The following is a 26,898-nucleotide window of genomic DNA, read 5'->3' as shown; positions in this document are numbered from 1 at the left end:
AACCTCGTTTAGCTGAAACAAAACATTCAAACCCATTTTAATGCATTCCAAATGTAGTTGCTGCCATCATGGATGAGGCCCAGTAGCTTTTTGTGGGCCTTGAGAAATCAGATTTAAAAATTAACGAAGGTTGCACTTTCCCCTAACATGGGGGATCATTTTACTTAGTATTTTGTCATGCATGTGTGATACTGGAATGTTTTTGTTTGAAGCAATTCCAAGATTTTTTCCGCACAAAGCTTCTGAAGTCTGACTGTATGCCTGAGTATTGCCTTGTGTTATCATAAAGAAATCTGTAGTTACAGATTAAGAAATCTTACAGATAAAGAAATCTACCTCAAAGTTTATACTAATAGGAGAGAGGAGAGGACTTCAAAAATGTTTTAAAAAAGAAAGGATTGCTTGTGTTTTTATTTTTTTAAAACCAAATAAATTGATCTGCTGTTTGCATTTTCATTTTTAGCATAAAGGAATGCCATGGATTGCCTCTTATAAATGGACAGAATTGTGACCCTTATGCAACAGTCTCTCTTGTGGGTCCATCCAGGTAACGTTTTATTATAAAATGAATGAATCCAAAATGTTGTGATCTGGAAAAGAAATCCATAAGTTTTAAGCAAAACCTTTAAAATACAGGGGGTTTTAAATAATACTGCTTTTTTCAGAAAAATACTTCACATCACGTTTTCCACTGGTATAGTATTCTCCCCATCCTCTGAAAGTTATGAATATGTTTGATCACTCTGTGACTGGCCAGCACTAGCCAGGAACCACTTATCACTCTTAGTTTCTTCATAACTCTCGGGTTTTAGACTGACCTCTTGATATCTGCACTGTGCTTACTATTAGTTTTAGTCAAATTTAGTCAAATAAATATAGTCAATTTCTCACTCACCTTTTTCTGTTTCATTTTCCTTAATTTATTAGTTTCTTTGCAGCAAATGTTTGGGAATTGGGTGAGAGCAAGATGATAGAGGTTCTGGTGAGACCTCTCTAGTGGCAGTATCTTCAGGTTGCCACATTCAAATTACTCACAATTCAAGGTTTTTTTCTTTTATATTTTTTGAATCAGTAATCCTGAATAGCTGGTGGGGTTTTTCGTTTATGAAAATCCCTTATCACACATTTTCTGTCTGCAAGTCCCTGTCCAATAACATGTAACATAAGCTAGCTATCAATTGCTTTTTTGCAACCTCAAACCGAAATTCATCCCCACTTTCTTGGGCACTGGTGAGCTGTCACATGAGCACAGTACCAGGACATTTACTAGAAAGCTTACACGTGTTAGACTTCTGAAGAATGGTCTCTGAATCCACTCTAAGTGAATGGGGTGTTTTTTTCTCCTTGATAATGGATGATCAGGTTTTTTAGGTGTCGTTTTTTATTATTTTTATTTTTTTACTCTTTTTTTCTGTTTATTAAGATGCCTAGGGAGAGTCTATCATTATACTTGGAAAGCATGGTGTTGTTGATTGTCAAAGGTAAATTGACAGCTATTTCCTGTCTGAGTCCTGTGATACAGATGGAACAGGGTGAAGGTTGATCTTGCACAATATTTATCCTGGTGGTATGGGCACATACGTGCAAATCTGACAAGTTCAGAAGTTAAGAATTTCCGATCTCATGCATGGCTGACTCATGTACCATGAGCAGAGTATTTATATAGCCAGAACCTCCTGAAAACAGTTGTTTGAAGGCTAGGAGACACCTTTTCCTCTACATTCTCTGTTTTTCTTCACCTACATTATATATTTGTTTGCTTTATAAAGCATTTTATACTATCATAGCCTTTCACTAGCTAAATAAGACTTTATAATAAATGTTTAAAATGTAAAAACCTGTAATTTTTATTTATATAAGTCAGAAAGGACTTGGGAGTGTTTGTTTGTCCCTATGCTGTTTAGAATTCAGTATTAACAGCAGTTTCTTCTAATGAAAACATTGAACAGCTTGGTGTAAGCCTGTCTGTGTAAAGAAATAGCGGGTATTTCTCTACCAAAAGAAAATGGAAAAAACAAAAATGGTCACTTGAACACAATCGAGAAAACTGTGCTCATAACCTGCAAGCAGTGGTAACAAAATTGCCTATAGGTTTAAGCTTGAAGTGTTTAATGAATTGTTAAAATATTTTACCTTATGTGCAAATTACACTTGTGAAATGAAATCGAAACTTGGGCTGAACAGGTGCACTGATAAGTGCTTGAAATTTTAACCTCAGACTATATTGTGAAGATAATCATGTAAGATTGATCTCTAAAATGACAAAATATTTAAACTTAAATGTGTGGGCCCTTCTTGACAATAGAATGTCTTTATAATTGTGTGTTTAAGTTGTCTATGGTAAAAATTTTACCACATTGGAACAGGAATGACCAAAAGAAGACCAAAGTAAAGAAGAAAACAAGCAATCCGCAGTTTAACGAAACATTTTATTTTGAGGTAACTTTTTGTGTGGTATTCTGTCTATCTATTTTATTCAATCCTTCAAATATTTTTAAGTGAGCTGTGTAGCAGTTGCTAATGCAGAAAGCTCTCTTCAAGCAAATGAAAGAGCTTTTGCTAACCCCTCCAGTAGACATCCTTACGTTGCTGTGGACTGTCAGACAATAGCATTCCCTTTCGATTGCTATGTAAAAAGAGACTTTTCTTAATAAGCACATATGTAAAGATAACTTGTTATCTTTAATCTTTTTATATACCATCTGCTGCCAATAGGAGTTTTCTCAGAACTTGAACCTATCCTGTGGAATTCAACTTAAATATTTTCAAGAGCCTTCAGCTTGAGAAATATATTTATTTCCTTAATAAAATAACATAGCAATTATACCCAATAAAGGCTAATTTCATGATTTGATTAAAAGAACATTAACTCTTTTTATTTGGGATTTGATTTCAGTTCCGCTTGAGTTGCCCTACTATAGCCGAATAATGACTCCAAATTTATATCTGATTTTGTTGTAATTAAAAACTACATTGCTTGTATTGTTCACTTGAGAGTTAAAAGTAGTAAAACTTGTGCCTTAAATGTATTCAAATTTATTGTGTTTATATAAATCCTGATTCTGCTGCATGCCTTCAGTGAGACATTTTTCCCTACTTAAGTATAGAGTAACAAGTATAGCATGTGTTTCAGTTTACCTGCTCAAGATACTGAATGTGATTTGTTGGGAAGTCAGATAATAGGATAAAACTATGATCAAAAAACACTCCAGTAGCTTAATGACTTCTGATTTACCAGAGTTAACCTGAGAATGTGACCAGTCAAGAAATTAGAAAGTATAACAATAAGATCGTGATATAACTAGGGCAATAGAAGTGCACTTCTTGTTTCCTTATACGTTTCAAGACTAACCTTAATGCTTTCTTCCGGCTCATGCTGAAACCAAAGAAATTCTTGACAGTTTAATGTCATATTTCCTTCTTGTTTTTTCTAATAGATTTGTACTGTAGTTCCCTTAGATCTCAGCTAGCCCTTATCAGGCTCTCCTGTGACCTCTTCTCAACATTTTTTAACCTGCTTTCTGTGAAAAGGCAGTTTGTTTCGTAAACTGAATGTTTTCCTTGTTTAAAAGGAATAGTAATTATTTACCAGTGTTAGTCTTGAGATTTTCTGGTTTTTGAGTTGTGTAATACAACAGTAAAAAGTGTGCTAATAGAAAAACTCTACTTGCAGGTAACCAGATCCAGCAGTTACACCAAAAAGTCCCAGTTTCAGGTGGAAGAAGAAGACATTGAGAAATTGGAAGTCAGGTAAATTATGTAGATTATAAAATAATTTATTTTATTATTATCATCATAAGTTACTGTACTTCAAGACAATAAGGAAATGTTTTATTGTAGCTGTTCAAGATGTAGCTTTAGAGAATTACTGGATAGATTTGTACTAAAGATCCTTCTAACATAGAATATTACTCAAATCTTGTAGTATTTTGTTTACTGAAGATGAAATGGTGGTGTGGTGTTTTTTTGTTTGGTTGTTTTTTTTTATTTTTTAAGTAAATAGTGCTAGAGTGTATCTAGTGGTCTAAACTTCCTTCCTGTGGGTAAAGAGGCATGAGGACCTCCTGCTGTCAGTACATACTGTTTGGGCAGAACATTGAGTACAGAACTTGTCCTGAAGGATAACAGCATACTTGATGTTTGCCTGTGGTTTCAAATGCAGGTAGCTGTATTTTTTTATTTTTTTTTAAATAATAATAAAAAAGGCTTCTTATGAGCTTCTTATAGTTTCACATTACTTCGTAGAGAAACGTTTGTGTTGCATCTTTTCCTTGCAAAAAAGGGGTACATTACCCCTTTCCTGTTGCTTTGCTCTTAGAGCAGGTCTGTCTGTAATTTTGCCATGCAGTTAGAACAGTTGAGAGCCCCCGTACTCAGCTTCTTTTCTTTATTGTGCTCATGCACATACATGCACCAGATATACTGAATGACAAAAAGATCTTCAAGGCTAGCATAAGTTTCCTAAAAGACATCAGAAGAATTTAGTGGTTAGATAATAGCTATTATAGAACTAAATTTGTGCATTTTTTACTACTAGCTTCATGAATATCTTAATTAGTATTGTGTATATCATTATAGATGCAAATATTTTTAGAAAAATAGTCATGCCCCAACAAATCTAGTATTTATTTTTTTTTTGTTCTCCTTAACATCTGCTGTCTGTCAGAAATGTCAGCGAGGTAAGAAGTACTAGAAAAAAAAACACAAGGTGCATGTCTGGAGTCTGTGATTCCTTTTGAGGTTGTAAACATACAAGCTTCTCTTTGGAAAAACATGCGCATGTGTCGGTGTGGCATTGCGGTGTGCCCAGTTTTAGCAATTAGAGAGGGATATGTGTATATATATCAGTTAAAAAGTTCACTTGAGTTATTCAAGAAGAAATGTGGACAGTTTCGGGGGTGGAATCTTTTTTTAATGATGCAAGGTCTGCAAGTCTAACTTTCACTGTTTGTTTATTCTTTATGGGTTAATAAGCCACTTGTTTGATTCCTCTTTATTTAATTAGAATGGAGTGACATTTCTAACATTTCCTGCCTGCATGCATGTGGATTAGTGCTGTAAGGCAGTTGCTGTAACTTGAGGATTTTTATTACTCTGGGGAACAAAAAAATAATGAGCAATGTTCTGATTTTCAGGGTTGACCTATGGAACAATGGAAATTTGGTACAAGACATCTTCCTAGGAGAAATTAAAGTTCCCGTGAAGGTGTTAAGAAATGATTCCTTTCAAGCATGGTGAGAAATGATGGCTCATAAGTTAATTCTATTCTAACATGCCTATTTCCCCTTGCAAAGGATATGCTTTATTCTAACTGTTCACTGAAATATGTTGTTCTGCTTGAGTTGTTGTAGTCTAGTTCATCTGAATAAGGTTAGAATTCTGTACATGCAAGGTGCAAAGGGTAAGATGTCTTTCTAGAGGGTTTTCTTGCTCAATAAATTAACCTTGACAGAGGGTTCGTGTACTTTTTCCCTTCTGCCAATCTGCCGTCTCCCACAGAATAGTTAATGTGTTTGAGTGGAAAATGCAGGGAGTGAAGAAAGGTAATATTGAATATACCTGTTTCAGTTTGCTGCGTTTTAGTGATCTGTGTATACTTTTCAGATTAACCAGTTAACCTGGAACTTTTCAGTATTGCATTGCTTGTAATTAAATTCCTAAGTTAGCCTTCCAGAATAACTGATGAAAAGTTGATTTTAAAATAAAACTAGTAAAAAAAGTATGGTGCTTTTTTTCTTCGGGGAGGTTGAGGGAATATCTTCTGGAAACAACCCAGTGTCATTTCAAAAGAGCATGTGTAGAAGCTTGAAAGCTGGAAGGGTAAGTTACAAAGAGATTTCAGGAGAGGCATCTGCTTATAACATAGCAGCAACTTCTCTTCTGAAGAAAGCCAGTCTCTAAACCCTCTACTGTCTGAAATGCCTAGTGGCAGGAAATGAGTACAGCAGATCCAGTTGCCTTGAAGTGTGTAGAATATTCTGGTTTTATTGAACCTTTCAGTACAGAGGGTGGAGGAAGGGAAGGATGACAGCCCTCACATGTCCATGAAGGAAACAGAGGAAGTGGATAAATAAGAACTAAATGGAACACAGGTCTTAACCAAGGGCTGCTTGTGCTCCATGTACTCACCTCAGACAGCCTCCAAGTGTCTTAGATGTGTCAGAGTTGAACTTTTGAGTTTTAGTCTTAAACATAATAAATGTTTGTCTTTTTTTTTTTTTTTTTTTCAATTGTCAGTTGACTGTTTTCAGTCTTGTTCTGCCAGCACTCTGAGCTGATCAAAAGCTGTGTAACAATGTTAACATAATGATGTGCCTCATTTAAAAACCTGCTAAGAGAAAATTTACATTATCACGGACTTACTACCACAGTGTTCATATAGCTCTTGGATATGGCTCATGTATGGTTGACAAAGTATTGATAGAGGGTCTTAAGTCTGCTAATACATTCTGTAGGTGTACTTCGCATGTCAACACCCTTTTAATCCAATTATGACCTGCTTATAAAAACAGTTCTGTGATTAAAAATAACTTTTCTTAAACTATTACTAGTTCACATGAAATGCTTTGAAGTACAATGGGACCCCAAGAGATAAAGAAGTAGCACTAGTATAGTAGCACAAAGTATTGGAAAAATAAGCTTGAGTCACGCTGTCAGGCACTTCATATAAATTCATTGTGCTTGATATTAGCATGCCCTTGTGGGAAGTACATCTAATTATTAAAAAAAAATAATCAGGTTTTCTGATTGTAAACATACAAATGTAAATGGCTGTAAAAGAGTATTTGAAGATGCAATTAGTTTGTTGGTCTGAATGTTGGAACTATACTGTGACAGTATTTAAAAGCTGTTAAAATTTTTGTTCTGTTGCACCTCCTGTTGGAATACAATTGAACTACAACAAAAGCCAACAAAGGATTGTTTTAAATGTATTCTGTATTAAGAGTAGGAAAAGACTACATTAAAAGTATTTAAACCTTTTAAATCTTGTTTCTTAAGAAAGCAGACTGGTAATACATATTTTTACTGTCTTCAGACTAGACCATTCAAATTCTTGATATTAGCTATTCATCTGCAAGGTCAAGACACCCTAATCATAGCACAGATGTAAAACAAGAAGGTTCAACATCATTTCTAACTATTCCTGTTATCCCAGCAGAGGTCCTGGAAATACATCCTATTCTGGTGTTTGCAAAGAAATGAGAAAATAAATAGATATTCTGTTATTTGCTGAAGGTGCACCAAATACTGCTTCTTTTTTCTTTACTCTCAGTCTTTTTTGATGTGACTTTTACCAACACTTGTCTGAGTTTGTGTATACTGAAACAAAAGGCGATATTTTGCGTTACTGTAAAATTAGTCAAACTAATAAAATGTAAATCTTAATATTTTAGAATTGCCTTATTCTTTTAGGTACTTGCTTCAACCAAGAGAAAATGGCAACAAGTCTTCTAAAACTGATGACTTGGGATCACTTAGATTAAATATTTGCTACACTGAAGACTGTGTACTTCCCTCTGAATACTATGTTTCTCTAAGAAACTTGCTGCTAAAATCATCAGATGTTCAGGTACTTCTGTTGAAAATTACTTTTAAAACGAAGACTTAAAATGAATTATATTGTCCTACGTGGGACTATGCAAAGAATTTTTTTCATTACTTCCGCTGCAACTCAGTAAGCAGCTTGTGTAGAGCATTTAGTTCTGTTCCAAACTACCAAAATTTTATTTTAGAAGAACCAACAAACACAGTGAAGTAACCAGTGCTGTCTGACTAGAAACAATTAAAAAAAAAAAAAAAAAAAAAAACAACTTTCTACTTGTCAGTTGCTTCTTTCTAACACTGTCTTCTCCCACTTCTCCAGGGGGTTTTGACCCCTGGATTTAGAAGTTTCCAAGGAACATCGATTCATTATTGGCACTGACAGGGTGAACAATCACCTTTGTCAAAAATGGTTTGCTTCCGAATTGATGTCTAATTCCACCTCTTCTAAGTTGCTGCCATCTCCTCTAGTATGATATTAAGCATGAGTGGATGTCTCCCTTCAGACATAGTGACTAAGATAGAAGTGTGGTAGATAGCTAGCATAGCATTATGAGCCAGAAATTAAATTATAGTCACTATAGTTACTTGGTCTTTTACACAATTTCTTCATTTCAGCATTGAAGCATTGGCAGAGGAGAAGGAAAGGAAAGAGGAAGCCGTAACTAAGATTTTTACTAGCCAATATTCAAGTATGAACATAGCTTATTGGCAGTCAGTGGCTTTTCACTTAAATTTTTTTATATGTTTTTGTGTTAGAATTCCCAGCAGAAGAATGGGGACAGACATCTTAGAAGTTTCGAAACTGTAATTTAGTGTGCTCTAATTATAGTAAGGAAAGTCCTGTGAAGATATATGGCATTATAGTAACGTAGTTGTTTACTGCCTTGTGCTTGGATTTGTCAGAAAGCTATATTCCCACTCTTTGGGGAGAGTGGGAAGGGTGAGTAGACAGTGATTTTTATTCTTAAGTGTGGAACAGGTAATACCAATTTTTAATTAAATATTTATGTAGAATGGAAACGTAATTGTCATGTTATATAGCAAATGTCAAAAATTTTTGTTAAGAAGCTATGTCCCTCATTTTGCTAGATTTGAGTCAGATTTGTACTTTGCCATGTATAAGCAGAGCCTTTAACTACTTCACTTACAAAGTTTTATTCTGCTTTCCCACAGCCAATTTCCGCATCTGCTGCGTACATATTATGTGAAGTTTGTCGAGATAAGTATGATGCTGTTCTGCCTCTTGTACGGTTGCTACTACACCACCATAAGCTAGTCCCATTTGTTGCTGCAGTAGCAGAACTGGACCTGAAGGACACTCAGTATGTATTCCATGTTTAGTTATGTTACACCTTTTAAAATTATTTTTAGGGTTTTTTGGGACTTCACACTACAGCATTGATAAATAAGCATGTCAGATTTCATTTTCTCGTTATGGAAAAACTGATACGCAACTTCTAATGTTAGTGTGTAAAAACATTCACTAACATCACAGTGAATCTGGGAATCAGTTACCAATTCATGGTGCTATTTTAGATGAAATTGATTGTCTGTAAAATATTCTTGGAGCCATTATACAGCTAAGCATAGCAAATTAGGAATCTAGAGTTGTCTGCAAGCACACAGTTTTTGTTTCAAAATATCAGAATTGAGCCACTCCAAGTTTTTTCTGGTCGGTAGATTGATACTGAATGTTTTGAAAAATTGCTAAGAATCTCATCCTCTTTCGTTCTGGTATATGACTTATGGTTACTTCTTTTCTGCAAGAATGCCTCATAAGTAAGTCTGTGTCCTCCTACGTGCCTTGAAAGTAGCAAGCACAGGAGATTTCCCACATAATCATATCTGTAGGAGGGTATGGTCCCTGGATTTGCAGCTCTGTGGTTAGGAGAGAAATGAAGTAGACCTGAGTAGTGGCTTCTGAGGTGCTGAGTCACGTCCTGTGGAGAAGTGGAAGGGATTTTTTCACCACAGGATTGTTCATTTTAAAGCTGAGTTGTTAAAGATTTAATTTAAGGTGAACCAATTCATTTAGAAAGAGGTGACTCATGGAAAATAACTTTTTACATTGAATTTTGGTACGCATATTCCTTTCCATTATATTTAAACTGACAAACACAGATTATACTAAACCCATCAGATAAGAGATTTACAGCTGGCTTCCAATTTCCTTCAAAATATGTAACAAATAACCTAACACAACTGAAGATTAAATATGTTTTGATCTAAACATGTCTGAATTTGTCAGTAGAGTGTTAGTAGTATGCTATTTTTTGTAGCTCTGAGTTTGCCAACCAGGAGCACTGGAAGAATAATAGTATACCAGTCATACCAGTCTGGTATAAGTCTTCACTTTTTGGGGAGTTTTCTCCAATAGTTCTTTTTCACATTCAGCACTGAATTATAATTTTCTTTGTATAAAATTTCTGGGGCTTTCCTATGTGTTTATTTGTTCCTGGGTTTGCTAATAGTAATATCATGACCTTTGTTTATTCTCTTTCTGTTCATTGGGTGCCACTACAAGCTGGATAGCTAGGTTCTGAAATTTCTGACTGAAATACATGATAAAAACTTGTAATTACTTAATAGCAAGGTAAAATATTAATCAGATTTTTGTAGCCAAGTTCCCTTTTTTCCCCATTCAAGTAAAATCAATTCTTTTCTTCCAGAGAAGCAAACACAGTCTTCAGAGGGAATTCACTAGCAACTCGGTGTGTAGATGAAATGATGAAAATAGTGGGAAAACACTACCTAAAGGTTACTTTGAAAGCAGTTATTGATGAGGTAGGTTATCATGCTGAAGCTATTTGCAGGACACTGTCTCTTTCATGGGCATTCTTCTTATCCCTATGCAGCAATAATTACTCAGATGAGGGAATTCTAGAGGAAAGTTAAATTGAGCATTAATGGTTTATATTTAGTGGAGGGAGTTACTTTCTGTTTTTTTTTCTGTTGTAGATGCTTGAAAATCAAGTTGATGACAGTTGTTCCAGCCTCTTAACACACTGTAGAATTTTCCCATGTGATGCTTTATACAATTGATCTATATAAAAAAGCACACACAAAAGTGAGGATGGTTATTGCATGCTGTTCTGCTTGGAATTCCTTTAGAATTCTCACCCTAAATCTAGGAGGCGGTCCAGTTTTAAAGAGTTGTATTTCAACACATGCTATCTGAAAATTGGAACTCTTAAACCTCTGTTTGTTTCAGATATGTGAGTCTCCTAAACCCTGTGAAATAGATCCGATCAAATTAAGAGAAGGGGATAATGCAGAAATTAATATGGTGAGTTTCCTATTTTGTTTTTCCTAATGTAAGCTTTCTCAAAATCTCATAGGAAAATATTTTAAAAGGCAGCTCCGTATAATGGCAAATCAGTAACTTGAATTACTTATGTTAGTGGTATAGTTCTCTGATTCCAATGTAAATAAAGGAAAAAAATGTATTTTCTTATCTCTGTTTAAAACAAAAAATGGTTTTCAGTGAACAAGGGAGGTAAAGCTAGAGAATTACACACTTCCTTACCAATTTGTTGGATATTGTGGTTTCTGATGTTCCACACAGCATCCAGGTGCTGAAGTAGCTAGTCAGTACTTTAATACTTTTCATTGAAGTTCTACTTGCTGCTTGCCTCTTCCTAGAGGATGATGTTAAAAGCATTAGTGGCTGCAACAAGCTAAACTAACATTCCTAGGGTTGCATGGGAAGTACTACTACTTTGTTATCTATTGTCAAATCACAAAAATGTCTTTTGATAGTTTTCTATTACCAAGCACTGCTTATGTGTTTTCATGTGTGTAGCATTAAATAATCTTTTAACACTAGTAATACCATATAAATATTACAAAGCTTTTAAAATACGCACTTTACTAAAATACATAGAGGAATAATCAGGCAATGTTTTGGAAAAAAAAAAGTGTTATGTTTGTGTTCAGGGAAAAGCCATAGTCAATGGTCTGAAAAATGACTTTTTTTCATAATTACAGGAAAACCTACGCTATTATGTAGACAAAGTATTCCGTGAAATTGTGCGGTCAAGTATAAGTTGTCCTACCCTAATGTGTGATGTTTTTTATTCTTTGAGGCATCTGGCTGCCAAAAGATTTCCAAGTAAGTGCTCTCTATGTTCAGAAAATTACATTCAGAGTAACATAATTAACTTCTATATTTATCTTATGGGCATTGTTAAAATTCCTGTCTTTTTCATTACTGTGTTCTGAACTTCTTACCTCAACAATCAGGCATTTATTTTTTTGGTCAGACTGTATGCCTTAGTAAAGCCTTGTGGTAAATCAGCAATAATTATATGTATTTTCTGATACAATATAAGATGGTAGCAAAAAAGATGCCAAGATACAAGGTACTGGAAGAAATCCACAAGTTATGCAGGAAGCAATTTATTTGAAAAAGATAATTCAAATTCAGAAGAGCTGATCTGTTTTTATTGCTTCTAAGGAAGTAATACAATTGTGAAATACTCACTTTTTATATTCATATAATTGTGAAATTTTCACTTTTATATTTATATCTAACTACATGAATGGCAACTATGTTGACTAGGACTACTACATTCATAACTTAAGTGTCCAGTGAAAAGCTTTACTACCTTAAAGGTCAAGGTAGAGCAGAGCATGGAGAAGATAAAATATTTAACGTATTTGGAATGTGACCAGAGAATTAGAAAACCTTTATTCTTTCAGAATGGTTTTAATATAAGAATAATGTGCTGGGTATGAGATACTCTGATGCTCCAGTCAATTAAAACCTAAAATGTCATCTGACAGGCTACAAAGGAAGGACATACTTTTTACTATCTGGGGCTTTCATTTGATTCGTGTTCATCACTGAACCTGGGGTCATAAATTCCTGTGGTTAAGACAGTTGTTTTAGAACAGCTAACTAATCTGACAGATCAGATTGAAGTTGTCGTTGCATTAAGGATGTGTTCTCACTCTATTACACCCTAAATATACTGAAAATATTAAAGCCCTCAGAGCATCAAGATTATACAATACTGTGATTATAAAATCACAGATGCAGCTTGGAATTGGAGTTGAAATTGTTCATATGTGTTGACCACATTTGTTGTGCAGCATTAATGTCTGTGAGTTTATTAGTCCTATGGGTGAATAACCTGATAGGTCTAGTGTTGAGTCAGCTGCTACAGTATTTTCTCTTTTGGTTTAATGTGCATACAGCCTTATCTAATCAGTGCTGTATATGTGTGTGTATATATAAGTGCTTGCAACGATCTCATTGTTCCTTATAGTGGAGCTGATGAGCAATTTTTTTTCTGAGAACAGAACTTCTCTTCAGAGAAATAAACCCCCCATTATAAGTAGAACATTTCTTACCATGATCATCTTTCTCATTTCATGCGCTTCATTGATTTTTCTGCTCTATTTTAAAATATAAATGTCTTCTCTGACGTGATCTTCTTAAGAATTTTTATGTTGACTGTCTTCATTATTTCCTATTAAGTTTAGTGCATGTTACATTTCATCGTTTTTCTCTGCAGATGACCCTCATGTACAGTATTCTGCAGTGAGCAGCTTTGTGTTTCTTCGTTTCTTTGCTGTAGCCGTAGTCTCACCTCATACTTTTCATTTACGACCTCATCATCCAGTAAGTTTTGTGAAGCTTTGTTCTGTTTTATTCATAACTGTCAGATCTGTTTATCTGGGAAGTCATAAGCTACTTTCACTGGGCCCTTAACTGGGAAGTAAGATCACTTACTACGGTGCCAGGAGTTGGACTTGATGATCCGTATGGGTCCCTTCCAACTCGGGATATTTGATGATTCTATGAGGTTTTCAGTTTTATACCTCACCTGTGGAATTAAGATGTTTGCAGTTCTGGAGGCATCACATTTTTCAGCCTTTATAAGGTGTTCCCAAATGATGTAAAAGTGCTGCTTTGTTGGAATATCAAGATGACTCAGGGTTTTTTTAAGCCATATAGCGAAATAGTTTTAGTTCTTTCCACCGTGGAAGTTACATATTCAGATACCACTTTTACTTTTAAAACAGTATTTCCATTCTCGTCTTAAATAGAGATTGTAGAGTTCTCTGTAATTGATCTGTGCATTTAATCAGGACTCCGGTAGTTTCACTGGATTGCCAAATTTTCAAGTCATAAATTGTCAAGTACACGTACATAAAAAAAAAAAAAAAAAAAAAAAAAAAAAGAGATGAGAAAAAATACTGTTTTATTTTCATGTAGAATACAGGATACGTATGAAACCTTGTGAATGTGTATGAAACTCCAGAGGTTAGCTTCATTAGCTTATTTTATTGATTCGTGTATTATGCTTTTAAAAGAAAAATCTACTTAATGAGTTTGACATTATGCAGCTTGTAAGAGTAGAAGGAGATGATGGGAATTCATCACTTGAATGCTAGACGCTTTAAGGGGAACAGGAAGGCACCTCACTATGACTGCATTAATACTACTTTAAAATGCAAGTAGAGAGGTAGTAAATTAGGCAAAAGGCTTACAGACAATGTTTTAAGTTCCCTTTGTATTACAAACATTTCTAGTATTTGCACAGCAGTAATTTTAGTGTTTAGTTTTGAATAGTTCAGAAGCATTGGATATGTTGTAGCATTAGTAGGATGTGAGAGGTTTGACAAGATGTTCCATAGCGTGCTTTGAAAAAAAAATATTTTTGCCTAAATTCTAGTGATAGTGAATAACATATTAAACAGTGTACAATAGATTTAAAAGAGATATATATATATATTATATATTATATATTCACAAAGCACAGTTAGCATTGAAGAACAGCACTGCTTTTGAATTTTTACATGGTATAATGTAATAATTTTTGTGACATTTTCAGTTTTAAATCAAAATTCTATATGGAAAAATATATAAAAGTAACTTATTCATTTTGTTTTTTTATTTTAGGATGCACAGACTTCTAGAACATTAACTCTCATATCAAAAGCCATCCAGACTTTGGGGAGTTGGGGAAGTTTGACCAAAAGCAAACTTGTAAGGCTATTAAATTTCTTTCTCATTTCATACAGTTAATTTTTTATATGTTTATTTACGTCCAAATATCTTTTCTTTCAGTCAAGTTTCAAGGAGACGTTTATGTGCGAGTTTTTTAAAACATTTCAAGAAGACAAATTTACTGAATCTGTCAAAAAGGTACTTTTTAACTATAACTCTTCTTATGGTTGATGTATTTCATCAGTCTTATTAAAGGGTTATGTTATTGTTCAGTTTTCTACTATGAATTCCTAAAAATTGCATTTCAGGTTTAAATAAATAAATAAATAAATAAAAAATAACAGTTGTACATTGTGGACAAAGCTAATTTAATTTGGGGAAAAGTAGAAAATGAAACAAGCTTTATTAGATCTGCTGTTTAGGAAATAATTACAGAAAATTTGTGTATTTTAGTGGCATCCCTCCTTAAATTGCTTCAAGTCCCTATAATATATTTTCATTTATTGTGTTGAATTAATTGTTCTTGTACTAGGAGAAAAAGTACGTATGTATTTTCAAAATAGCTTTTGGTTGTTCATTGCTTCTGAATAATATTTATTTACTGTGTTTTTTTACTTAAGTTTCTAGATGATGTTTCCTCTACTGAAAGTAAAGAACCAAGTGGTCTGAGTGAGCCAGTACATCTAAAAGAAGGGTAAACACATCTTGAATCTGTAAAAAATTGTGAAAAATCAACTTAATTTTTTTCATTAATGCCAACATCAGATTAATACTTACTAAAATGTTTGACCTAACTAGTAATTACAATATCTGTTAGTTGTGATATTTTTTGTTAGTTTACAGGTGTCGGTGAAAACTAATTCTGTGAACTTCAGTAGTCGTATTTTAAACACTAGGGGGAGGATTAGAAGTTTAAAATCTTCTAAAAGTCTGTCTGAATTTCTGTTATAATTCAGTGTGTGCTTTGTTGATGGTTTATTCAGAATTGTAAAAAACTATAACATAAAATTTATTTAGTATAGAATTACTTTACGTACTTTTAAAGCCCAGTCAGCTAAATGCTATTTCTTAATAGTAGGCAAAAATCCCTACACTGTAATTGGCACACTTTACAGTAAATGATGGAATGCTTTTATAAAAATTGATAAATTAAAATTGCTACATCTGAGAAATGAAGAAACTGTCATTTTCTGGTGTTCGTCAAGAAATCTGATAAATTGATTTAAAACAACATTTATAGGGAAAAAGGATTTGTATTCACCTGAGAAGCATGGTAAAGCCTTTTCTATGAAACAAGCATCTGATTTTAAAACAAGCAGTTAATGCATCGTACTAAGATACTAATAGAAATGAAGGACACAGTTGCAGATTAACACTAAATTACAGCAATTGGGAAGCTAATCTGTATGAGAAACTGGTGGCTGTTGCTCAAAACAGTGGTTGCCAGTGAGCATGCTTTTAAACTCTACTGAATACAATTTGTGTCTACTCCTGTTGAATTGGGTTCATCATCATTTCATTTTTATTCAGTTCTTGATCCAGATAATGCCAACTACATTCACATGTTCTTGAGTTCTTGATCTGAATAAGCAAGTACCTGCCCCCAAATTTACTGTTTTTCACACTTATAACTTGTTAATGGAACAGTGTAAATGATCACCATACTTGGAGGCAATCTTGAGGGCTTATTTTGAAAAAATAGAAGTTTTAATTTACAATGAAGTAGGTTATATTACTCATCATGCGGTAACAATGTGTTCTCAGATGTTTTTTGAAACCTCTCTGGAAGACTAAAGTATCATTTTCGTTGGATTCTGTTGTTACAGAGAAATGTACAAAAGAGCTCAGGGGAGGACTCGGATTGGTAAAAAGAATTTCAAGAAGCGGTGGTTCTGTCTAACAAGTAGAGAATTCACCTACCACAAACAGCAAGGTAAATTATGTATATTTTATGCCTGTTATTTTTTCAATGTTTTCTAGGTGTTTGTATCTGGTTTTAGCTTTTTAAAAAAAAATGATTTGTTTTTCTTAATGCTCATAATGATATATTTTAGTTACCTTTTGCTCTGTTTATCAAATGCTCAAGATCTGAATTGTAGAGTCACACTCATCTTGCAGAAAGCTTCTGCAGCACAATTTACTGAACTTACTGTATACAGTTTAGACTTGAAGACCAGAATAACTGGCTGTCAGAGATCCAAGATCTCAGATCTTCTAAGGTCTGTACTGTGGTAGTGAGTCTTCTTATTTCTTGGCTTGAGACCTTCTAGCCTTGGAATGCTGGTAGCTCTTGAGAGCCTTATTTGGAGCCAGGGTCCTGGGAATTTTCAGTTCAGTGCAGCAAATCAGAGAATGCATTTGCTTCTGCTCGTGCCTGCATTGAGGAATTTATTAAATGCTGATGCTTGTTATGTTGGAGTTAGCTATTGATACTGGAAACCTAAATGCTGAGCTGGCATGTAGAGACACAGGTTTCTCAGGAAAACTGTTGCCTGCTTGTTGGAAGGTAATTGAAGGTTACGTCACAAAATGTCTGGTTTTGATGACACTGGCATTGCATGAATTGGTGTTTTCAGCAAAATTCTGTTTCATCAGATGCTTTTAAATCATATCTGTTTAATGAAATATAATGATGTCTTGGTTGTGATCTGCATATAACTTCATAGCTGCTGGTTAATACTCAATTTTTAAAGTAGTCCACTGTAGGGTAAGATACAGACTTATCTATATGTGCATTTTAAAATTTGCCTTGCAAATAAATGAGCTTTTAAAATATATTTTTAAATAAGTTTTTGTTCATGGCACTGTGAAATGCAAGAATACGTATAATCAAGTTTTCCACAGGGTGTTTGCTTTAGCTGTTTGTTAAATATGCCGATATAAAAAATCCTGAAGGTGGTCCATGTGCTACAGTCTGTATTTACTTAGAAATGATAGTTAACAGTTTAAAAAGTCAAAGAATTTTTTTTTATTTCTGCCTTTGGCTAGTTGCAGAATCAAAGATGTATCATGCTCATTAATACCATTCATATGAGACACTGTCTCATGTTATCATGTCACACATGATAACAAAGGATTATTAATATTGAGTAACAAGAAGGTACTAGATGCCTGTATTGCCCTAATAGTTGATTTATTCATGTTCATGCTTCCTGCAACTTATTTAAAAAAAAAAAATCTATTTACAAAAAAATATTTTATAATCTTTGTGTGGTGGTACACGTATGTGCATGTAACCTGCATTTGGATAAAAGGAAGCATTTTGGCATTTCGTGTAATACAGTCTTGATTCTATACAATGGCCTTTTTGCTGGCCAATCTCTCCTCTGGTGATAATGATAAAATGCGAGGTGAGGCATAGATTTGGTATTTGGCAAGAAGAAAACATGCCAAGCTTTTTTTTTTTAATTTTTAACGATGACCTTTGTTTAAAAAATGAAATCAACAGAATAAATAGCACTGTTTATTGTCATATGCTGTATGTCATATTATTGTTCTGTAGCCCACCTAACTACTGAGTTTTTTCAGTTTGCCACTTTAATGTGGCCTATTAAGCAGGTACATTAGTGAGGAAATAGAACATACATTCCCTAATCTTACTTCCTGAGACTGAGTCTTCCCATTCTCATCATCAGAGTATAGTCTGATTTATGTACCTCAAAAATATAAATGCACATTTTGAGAACTTAGTATTGTAAGTGCACTGAGGTTGTAATATATGTACTGTAATTTGTTTCACTCTTGTTATCTGTTTAAAAAATTTTACAGATAAAGAACCGATCTTCACGATTCCAATCAAAAACATCCTTGCAGTGGAGAAGCTTGATGAGAGCTCCTTCAACAAGAAAAATGTGAGTCAAAAGATAGTTTATGTATAATTTTTGATATATTTTTCAAATAATAGTTTATAATTAGCTTAATTTACTCTTAAAAGTTTCATTAAAAAATCTTTGAATCAGGGGGAGGAGGGAAGCTGTATTCAGTATTTCCTAGTACTCTGAACGTGAAACAGCCTGGACTATTTGATCTCTGCACCAACTTTTCCGATTTTGACTCGTACCCCCCTTCCCAAATTTTTAGAATGGCAGTTAAAACTCTTGGGACCTTACTACAAAGCACTTTAATATAAGGCGGTGGTAGTAGTAGTATGAATTGTATTATGTTCTTATGTAATAAAATGTAATATTACCAGACTTGTATTTATTCCTGTTAATGAGAATGTCTACAGTACCTTCAACAGTTAAGACAGATGTCCTTACAGCCTTGTTCTGGACCTGTAACACATCAGTATTTCTGTCAATATTTGAATCCAGAATTTGGAGGCTGTGATAAACGTGCAGTCGTTACTTAGGCTGAGGATGACTAAAGCAGAAATCTCTGGGAAACTTTTGTTACTCTCAAGATTAAAAAAATAATAATAATAAAAAATAATAACAATAAAAAAAACAAGAAATTTGACATCACATTTAGAGAATAAGCAGAATATTCTTATTCTTTTATGACTTTTTTTTTTTTTTTTTGATGAAGTGGTACAAGTGGAATATAGGAAGCTGGTTTTGTGCGGTGGGATTTTTTTTTAGGGTCATTTAGGAAAATGAGAGGTGAAAAGTCTTTTTTCCGCCTCCCTTGTCTCGCTTCTAGTCTTAATATAGGTTTAAATTGTGTGAGACTTGAAATTTGTATTGACATACTCAAAGTTGCTCAATAACTAGATTTGTTTACTGGGCAGAATACATGTATTGTTGCATTCCTTCTACAGATGTTTCAAGTACTACATGGAGAAAAGCCACTCTATATCCAAGCAAATAACTGTGTAGAAGCTAGTGAGTGGATAGAAGCTCTCTGCCGGGTGACGAGATGCAACCAGAAGAGGCTTAATTTTTACCATCCTTCTGCTTTTTTGAATGGGAGCTGGCTTTGCTGCAAGGCTACAATAGAAAACACAGTGGGCTGTGCTCGTTGCACTGCGTAAGTTGCTTCTCAAATGAAATTGCATATGTTTTATAGGATAAATCATGTATGATTCACTGTACAACTTGAGAATCTGAAGAAGGCAAGGCTTTTGCTGTCTGCTTTAGGAAGTTACTAAAAACATTTCTTAGTATTGCCTGGAGTACTGGGCTTTAGTAAATCTATTGCTTCATCAGCCACCATATGAAATGTTAAAGGTAGCCAATTGAGTATGTAGATCAGAAATACTGAATGGTTAATTTCTTTCTATGCAGAACGAGGTATTTTGTAGCTAATGAGTTTTCTGTTGATAGTTATCTTGTATGCTAGTACCATTTTGGTAATGTAGAGGCGTATTGGTAGTAAATAGTTCTGGCAGTGTGTAGTGTATGGTGGTCTGGGAGAAAACATAACACTTCAGTTCTTTTTTTATGCCATGTTATGGTACTTCTGTGAATGAGAACTTGATGTATGAAAGAGTTACGGTACACTTGGTTGTTTATTACCAATTCCTTTATTTCTCTTGCTGTGTTCTGAACTATCAATTATTGACTGTTCTAAGTTGTTTCCTGTGGTCTGTATTGTAACACTGACAGTCCAAAGCACCTTGGAAATTGGCATCTTAATTGTCTGTCCTTTAAGCTCCTAAAGTGGACAGTGGGTACAGAGGTTGTTGGGGGAAGAAATCAGTGGTAGTTACTTACTCTGTGGCAAACCTTCAGCTGGTGACAGTTTTTTCTTGAGGGCTGTTGTTCCTAGTGCAAATAAGAACAGGCATAGGAATTCTCATGTTTATTCAGATGCCAAGTGGAATGCAGAAATAGGACACATCTAAGTTATCCGTATGAAGTAATTGAAATACCTTGCTGCTGAGGACTCAGCCTGAAAGTCTATCACTTGCCATAATGGTGTTCTCTTGTTTTTATAAAATCATACTTTCATTTGACCTCACTTATTTTAAAGCAGTGTATTAGGAATATCAGTGAAATAATCTCAGATGCAGATTCTTACAAATCATTTGTATTGTGTAGGTATGTCAAGAAAAACACATAACTTATTTTCTCAAGTTGCTGATTTCTTAAAACAAGTGCTATGATTATTTTTAATAAATTATCTTTAACTGGATAGGTTGCATAAGTTATAGACTAAAGTTTACAGCCTGGCCTCTAAAATTCAGTACAAATCCTACAAGAGAACTTTCTGAAAAATATGTAATACGTTTTTCCACGTTATTTGATTAATTCATAAATTAGGTTTCTCAACAGCTTTAAAGATTCCATTACTAACCAACTTTAGGTTGTTTTCGTCTTTGTTGTGCTTTAAAAATATATCTTGTTCTTCCGTTCTGGCTACCTTTCAAATGAAGTAGATTTGTAAAAACAGCGTTTAGTTGTTTAATGAAAGTTAATCTTTGATATTTAAAAAATATTTTTCTCTTGACATATGGAATAATAAATTCTACTGAAAAAAGCCTTTTTTGTTATGTCCTCAAAACTGTATACTCATGTTTCTGTAAGACTTGCAATGAATGCTGCATTTTGTGTAGCAATTGTGAAGTTGTCTGTGAGTGATAGGCATAATTAAAAAGCTAAGTATATTGAAATGGTATCAGCTTTTGCTTGCTTTCAAACTTTTAGAGTACTTGTCTTTTTTTTTTTTTTTTTTTTTTTTTTACATTTTAGAGATGTTCCAGCTGATACTCAAATTGAGATTGATGGAGACAGAGAGACAGAAAGAATTTACTCACTTTTCACTATCAACATGTCTAAACTTCAGAAGTTGGAAGGTACTGAAATAGTAATTCAGAAGAATTATGCTGATATTATTCAACTGTAGTTCTTTAGGTCCCTAACATCTGTTAGGTTTCTTAATGATTTACCTGAAAATAACAGAGACTGGAGACACAATATATTTTTGAGTCCTTAGTACTCTAGTATCAGACATTCTTCAGTCAATTCTTAACAGTAGTTATCAGATGAGCGCATTATTTTAATTATATTTGCTTGTAGGAAATCTTTTAAATAGTCTAAACAAAGAGTAAGTATAGGCAGTTGCTCTTCTTTGTTCTCCTTTTCCTGATTATGGAATGAATCATATGTAACATAGCTGAGTTACAAGAAGGCATTGATTTCCTGTTAATGTGAACAGCAGGGAGCGTGGATTCTCAAGATGCCAAATGAGTGGTGAATAGATACAGAACTGTAAATAAATCTAGTTGATGCTGTTTTCTGCTTTTGTCTCAATCAGCTCTATGTATAAGCTTAAGTAACATCAGTTTTAAGAATTTCAGAGTCCCCATTTATGTTGTAAATAGATCTGTTTCTTAATAATCAAAATGCTAATTGGGATATTTTGGTAACTTTTGTAGAGGCTTGCGGAAGCATAGCTGTCTATCAAGGTCCACGGAAAGAACCAGATGACTATTCTAACTTCACAATTGAAGACTCTGTAGCAACTTTTCATACACTCAAACAGATAATAGATATAGTAGAGAAGCTGAATGAATCACATGAAAAATACCAAAAGAAGAGATCATCTAGTGCTAAATATGGTAGTGAGTAAGTATCTTAAGAAACTTTTACGTATTGATAGTAAAGTAAAAAATAAAAATAAAAATTTAAAAATCACAATTAGGTCAAATTTCTTGAGGTAGTTAAGCTGAAGTTATATTTAGGCAACCTGAAAACATGGTGAAAATATGGTACATCATTTGCTGTATTTGTAATAGTGCAGCTCTTCACCTGTTGTTAAGATTATAGGAAATGTTTCTCTGGCATGGGATTCCTTTGCGTTTGTTTTAAGACCCCATTAGCAACAAGTGTGTCACTTCCTTGCAAGTGTATTTTCTTGTGCACTTCAGATGGCAGTGGAACGGTCTCCTCGGGGCAGTGGTCATGGCACCCAGCCTGCTGGAATTCAGGAAGTTTGGACAATACTCTCAGACACATGGTCTGGTTGTTGAGAGGTCCTGTGCAGACCCAAGAGTTGTACTCCATGACCTTTGCGAGTCCCTTGCAACTCAGGATATTCTGTGATTTTCCCTAACTGTCTGCCTACCATATTTTTTAAAATGTTACATATTTTTATTAAATTTCAGTTAAAAAAGTGTTAAGCTATCAAATTTTATATAACTGTAAAAATGACACCACACCCATATCTTTCATGCATACTTACTGTATTTAATGCACTTGTCATATTCAATGACAAATACTATTTTTGGTGAAATTGGGGAAGAAAAATCTTTAGTGTTTGTTGTTGCTCCAGAAGTGATTCTTTCAGTTCTCCTTGATCCTAGCTGTTGTCCATAAAACAACAGTAGTCAAGTTTTCTACTTGTTTCTTTGCATCACTAATGCTTGAATCACCATAAAAAAGAATTCCAGAACAGTGTTGTGGTTTCCTTAGTTTAATATTTGAGTCAAGTTGTTTAGAGAAATTGACATTTGATTTAGAATTTTCACATGAAAGTAAATGAGATTTTTCCACAAATCATGACATTCCAGAAATAATGCTAGGAATTATGGGGGGAAATGCTTTGTTTAATAAATAAAAACTATATGATGAGAATTAGAAAGCAAATGTAAACCACTAAAAATACTTATATGTAATATTTTATTTCTTCCAGAGAAAATCCAATTGTTGGAAAGGTTTCCTAACCAAAACAAACTGTGGCACACTTGGATGAAAAAGAAACTGGAAATGTTCTTGGGGGTGTTGGTTTTTTTGTTTTATTTCATTTTGTATTTCATAACATGCATTTTTACAAAGTATTTAAAAATGAACATAAATGCTAGTTGTGTTGACAATCTATTTAATATTTAATAGAAGGCTAGCTACTTGGAAATCTGGTCTTAGAGTTGATCCTCATTTTGCTGAAGAACTTGAAGTTCCAGGTTCTTGAAGTAATAGATGTGAATAAAACTAAATGTTTTGCCATTGCTGTTTTATTGGAAAAAACTTTCTAAACAGATAAGCTTTTTAATGGAACAAAATCAACATGGCATCTGTTGGTTGTATTGCATCTCTGAATACATGTATTACAAAATTGTATGAGTTTACCATGAGTGCCTGCCCTGCTGATAACGATCTTGAAATAGAAATCCCAAGCTACAGTGACATGGTAAAGACCTGAAGCTTCACATTCAATTCGTTTGACTTTTTTTTCTTATATTAAATTTTGTCAGGACTTGATTTTAACTACAGCTGAAGTTAGAACATCATGCAGTATGTTGCAAATGATCTGGACAGCAGTTACCAGTGTTAGTTGTTTTTTTTTGTTTTGTTTTGTTTTTTTTTAAAGTACTAAATAAGAAGAAATCAGGGAACTTACGTTGTGCCTCTTGTTTACATTTAGGGTGAGTAATACATGGAGTGACATGAGACCACTATTTTCTTTAGGGTACGTTTTTGTAAGGTATGTTTTTTTTTTTCTTAATCTGAAAAAAAATATATGCAGGGTAGCAGTGTTCTTTTTGAAATAATATTTGCTTACAGATAGAAGAACTCAAATGTGAACAGATTGTGGTTGAGTACTGATCAATTTACATCATTCCATATATGATCTTATTTTATTTTTTGATAAAACTAGCTAGGTCCAACTCAGCATTTGACTACAAATCTAATAAATAATCTCTATTATAATCACTCAAAGCACTTTAGATATCTGGACTATCCCAGATTATTTTTAGATACTTTGTAGTATCTGCTTTTTATGATCAGTTGAATGATCAACATTGTTTTGTCTTTAAACAATGCTTCAGTGAATATTTTTATATCTTTAGTTATATGGATTCTTATTTGCCACTTAACACAGTTTATAAACTGTCATTCTTGACTTCAGTAAAATTAATTTTTGCTCACTTCATCTGGGAAGTTAGGTTTGTGCTGAAAGAACTTCTGTGTATATAGCCAGGAAGAAGCAAATGTGGCAACTTTGCTTCATCAGTATTAAATACAATGGTACTCCTTGGAATATTATTTTTAATAATAACTATGTGTGGTACTTTTATTTTCAGAGCCTTTGCTGTGGGGTCTTTTGTTGTTGTTTTGTTAGTGTGTTTTTTACAATCGTGATTTGGCCAAATTAATTAGGAATGTAACTTACAAATAGAATAGAAATCCATAATGCTTGAAAACTGTAAGCTGTTTAAATTACTATACAATTGTAATACTGTCGTAGGGAGGCTTTCTGTGATAGAAGCAAGTTGGCAAGACAGGATTGAAATTTTTGAACGAATGAATGTAAGTATTGTTAGAAGAACTATTGATTTTAAAACCAGAGAAACTATTTTAGAATGTCTGGGATTCAGTACTATTGTCTGCAATATCACAATCATTTAGCAATCTCAATTGTTTTTGCCTTTCCTTCTTTTACACATTTAATGTATTCTAAGGGACTTTTGTTTGCCAACAGTTAAAAGGGGGCTTGAAATCATATACCAAGAAATGTGTTTTGCCAAGGTAAATTGGATTTGTTTAAATTGCCATTAAAAAGCTGCCATAAAATAAAACAGAATGCTGTCAACTGTCAAAGTTAGTTTGTGCTGTATATCGATTGACGTTGTGGCAAAGTGTCTGTTCCTCAGAGCTATGTTCTGTTGTTTTCAAAGTCCAGTTTATGGAAAACTAAATTGTATTCTGAGAATTTTTTTTTTTTAAAAATGCACTTTTTGCTTTGATACTGGAATATCTAGAGGAAAAAACAAAGGCCATTGAATATTTGTGACTATTAGGGTTTAATTTCTCATTTTATAATGTTTCAAAATAAAGTAGGTGTTCTAGGATTTAATTAGGTACGAGTAGGATGATTAATGGTAAAATTTGCCTTCATTTTGATTAGTCTAGAAGACATTCAATAATTAGTTCTGTTTGGATTGTAAATTATCATTAGTTTTAATTTGTATTATGATGTATTGTTGAATGTATTTTTATTTAAATTTTATTTTCTTATCAAGACATTAAAATGTTTTGTAACATTGCTTGAGAATAACTCAAATAAATTACAACAAACTTGAGATGTGCTGTGTATTTCCTGTGAGGCCTGGATTTTTAAAATATCATTTATTTGAAGACTGGATGAATAGAGGTTTGCATACAGGAGTTGGTTTTAACAAGGTAAATCTATTTGACAAAAAAGCAATAATCTAAGGGATTGTGCATGGTCATCCACAGTACTGTTGTGTTCTAATTTAAGTTTATGGTTAGGAGAAAATTACTTAGTATAACAGTGTGTATAGGAATCTTACAGTTCATAAAATGTTTGCTGTAACTAGTCAGTATTAAAGGATATCTAGCCCTGGTGTTACATGGCTAAATTTTCTTATTGATTGGTCTTTTATTACATGTCCAGTGTACCTGTACTAGCTATATAATGTCAGAGCTATTTTAAATATGGATATGGAAAAAAAAAATATGCATATGGAAAAAAGTAGTTTTTATTTTCCATATGTAATCTATGCAGGTGTGTGTGTGTGGGGGGGTGTTTTTTGTTATTGTTTCTGGTTTTTTCACAAGCTGTCCTTCCTATGCTTATGGGTGTTGTTATAAAGTAATTTCCTATAAGCATGTTTTGCTGTGTTGGTGTTTTGTCTTCATGTACAGAGAGCTGACCTGTTTTTCTTTACTGTTGGTATGGAAGCTCTTAGGAGTTACAGTGCAAACATTTGAGCTAATTTTAAAATTAATTTCGAAGTAAGCTGTATTAAGGCACAGTCTGATTACTACGTTCGTTTGCAGAGACTCAGGAAGCAGAGAAAACGAAAGATGAAGTTGGAAATTCAGGAGAAATTTTTTGATGGACACTCCAAAAATTTGTAAGGATTCTGTGATGATTATAGGAGAGCAATCTATTATTTTCATGGTTAACATGATATCTTCTCTAACCATTATGCTGAGCTTTTTTCTAAACAATGACATGAAAAGGGCATTCTGTCTTCAGATCCACAGCTGCTGTGCTGATCATATTTTGAAGTTCTGGGTTGGGCTAGCAATCATAGATTCACAAGGCCTCCATAGCTAGAAGGTTCTTCTTCTTAAGACTCTAGAGTTCTTGAAAAGTAGCATCCTAGTTTCTCTCTCAGTTCTAGAAATTTCTAAAACTCCCCCATGATCCGTGCAGGTAACTACAGCGAGAAAATATCTATAGTCTCTATGATGATGTGTAAATGCTCCCCTATATATTTATCTTCATATAGAAGATACAGCTATAGGCTGTATATAGTAGCTAGAATCAATAACACATAAGAAACAAAGTATTTAAAGTTAATTTGTGCTTATATGTAATTTAAAATACAAATATTGCAGCATTTATTCACAATAGAAATTAATTCAGCATTTTTTTAAAGAGCATGCATATGGAATAAAAATCATGCCAATAAGCAAAAGCTCCCAGTAAAGAATAAGAGCAACTTATAGCAGAATAGAGAAATGCTTGCAGTTTATGTAAGG

At 33.6% G+C, this 26,898-nt stretch overlaps 1 protein-coding gene across 2 annotated transcripts in view; it reads left to right on the top strand.

Moving 5' to 3' along the window:
* Positions 1-25,466, top strand: part of RASA2 (RAS p21 protein activator 2) — a 64,302-nt gene extending 38,836 nt beyond the window's left edge. For both annotated transcript variants that reach the window (XM_082766987.1, XM_082766988.1), the window contains exons 6-24: positions 464-547; positions 2,367-2,439; positions 3,674-3,750; positions 5,136-5,234; positions 7,414-7,570; positions 8,719-8,867; positions 10,215-10,329; positions 10,757-10,831; positions 11,533-11,656; positions 13,065-13,171; positions 14,456-14,542; positions 14,624-14,701; positions 15,124-15,197; positions 16,330-16,436; positions 18,272-18,354; positions 19,263-19,471; positions 21,136-21,239; positions 21,822-22,011; positions 23,078-25,466. In XM_082766987.1, coding sequence (XP_082623113.1) covers positions 464-547; positions 2,367-2,439; positions 3,674-3,750; positions 5,136-5,234; positions 7,414-7,570; positions 8,719-8,867; positions 10,215-10,329; positions 10,757-10,831; positions 11,533-11,656; positions 13,065-13,171; positions 14,456-14,542; positions 14,624-14,701; positions 15,124-15,197; positions 16,330-16,436; positions 18,272-18,354; positions 19,263-19,471; positions 21,136-21,239; positions 21,822-22,011; positions 23,078-23,108 — 2,023 coding nt within the window. In that variant the 3' untranslated portion in view covers positions 23,109-25,466. The remainder of the gene's footprint in view (positions 1-463; positions 548-2,366; positions 2,440-3,673; positions 3,751-5,135; positions 5,235-7,413; positions 7,571-8,718; positions 8,868-10,214; positions 10,330-10,756; positions 10,832-11,532; positions 11,657-13,064; positions 13,172-14,455; positions 14,543-14,623; positions 14,702-15,123; positions 15,198-16,329; positions 16,437-18,271; positions 18,355-19,262; positions 19,472-21,135; positions 21,240-21,821; positions 22,012-23,077) is intronic.
* Positions 25,467-26,898: the final 1,432 nt, after the last annotated feature.

This window comes from Aythya marila (assembly GCF_965140915.1).
Source record: "Aythya marila genome assembly, chromosome: 9".
Classification (NCBI taxonomy): domain Eukaryota; kingdom Metazoa; phylum Chordata; class Aves; order Anseriformes; family Anatidae; genus Aythya; species Aythya marila.
Note: the sequence above shows the minus strand (reverse complement) of the source record. Positions and strands in the feature narration are given on the sequence as shown.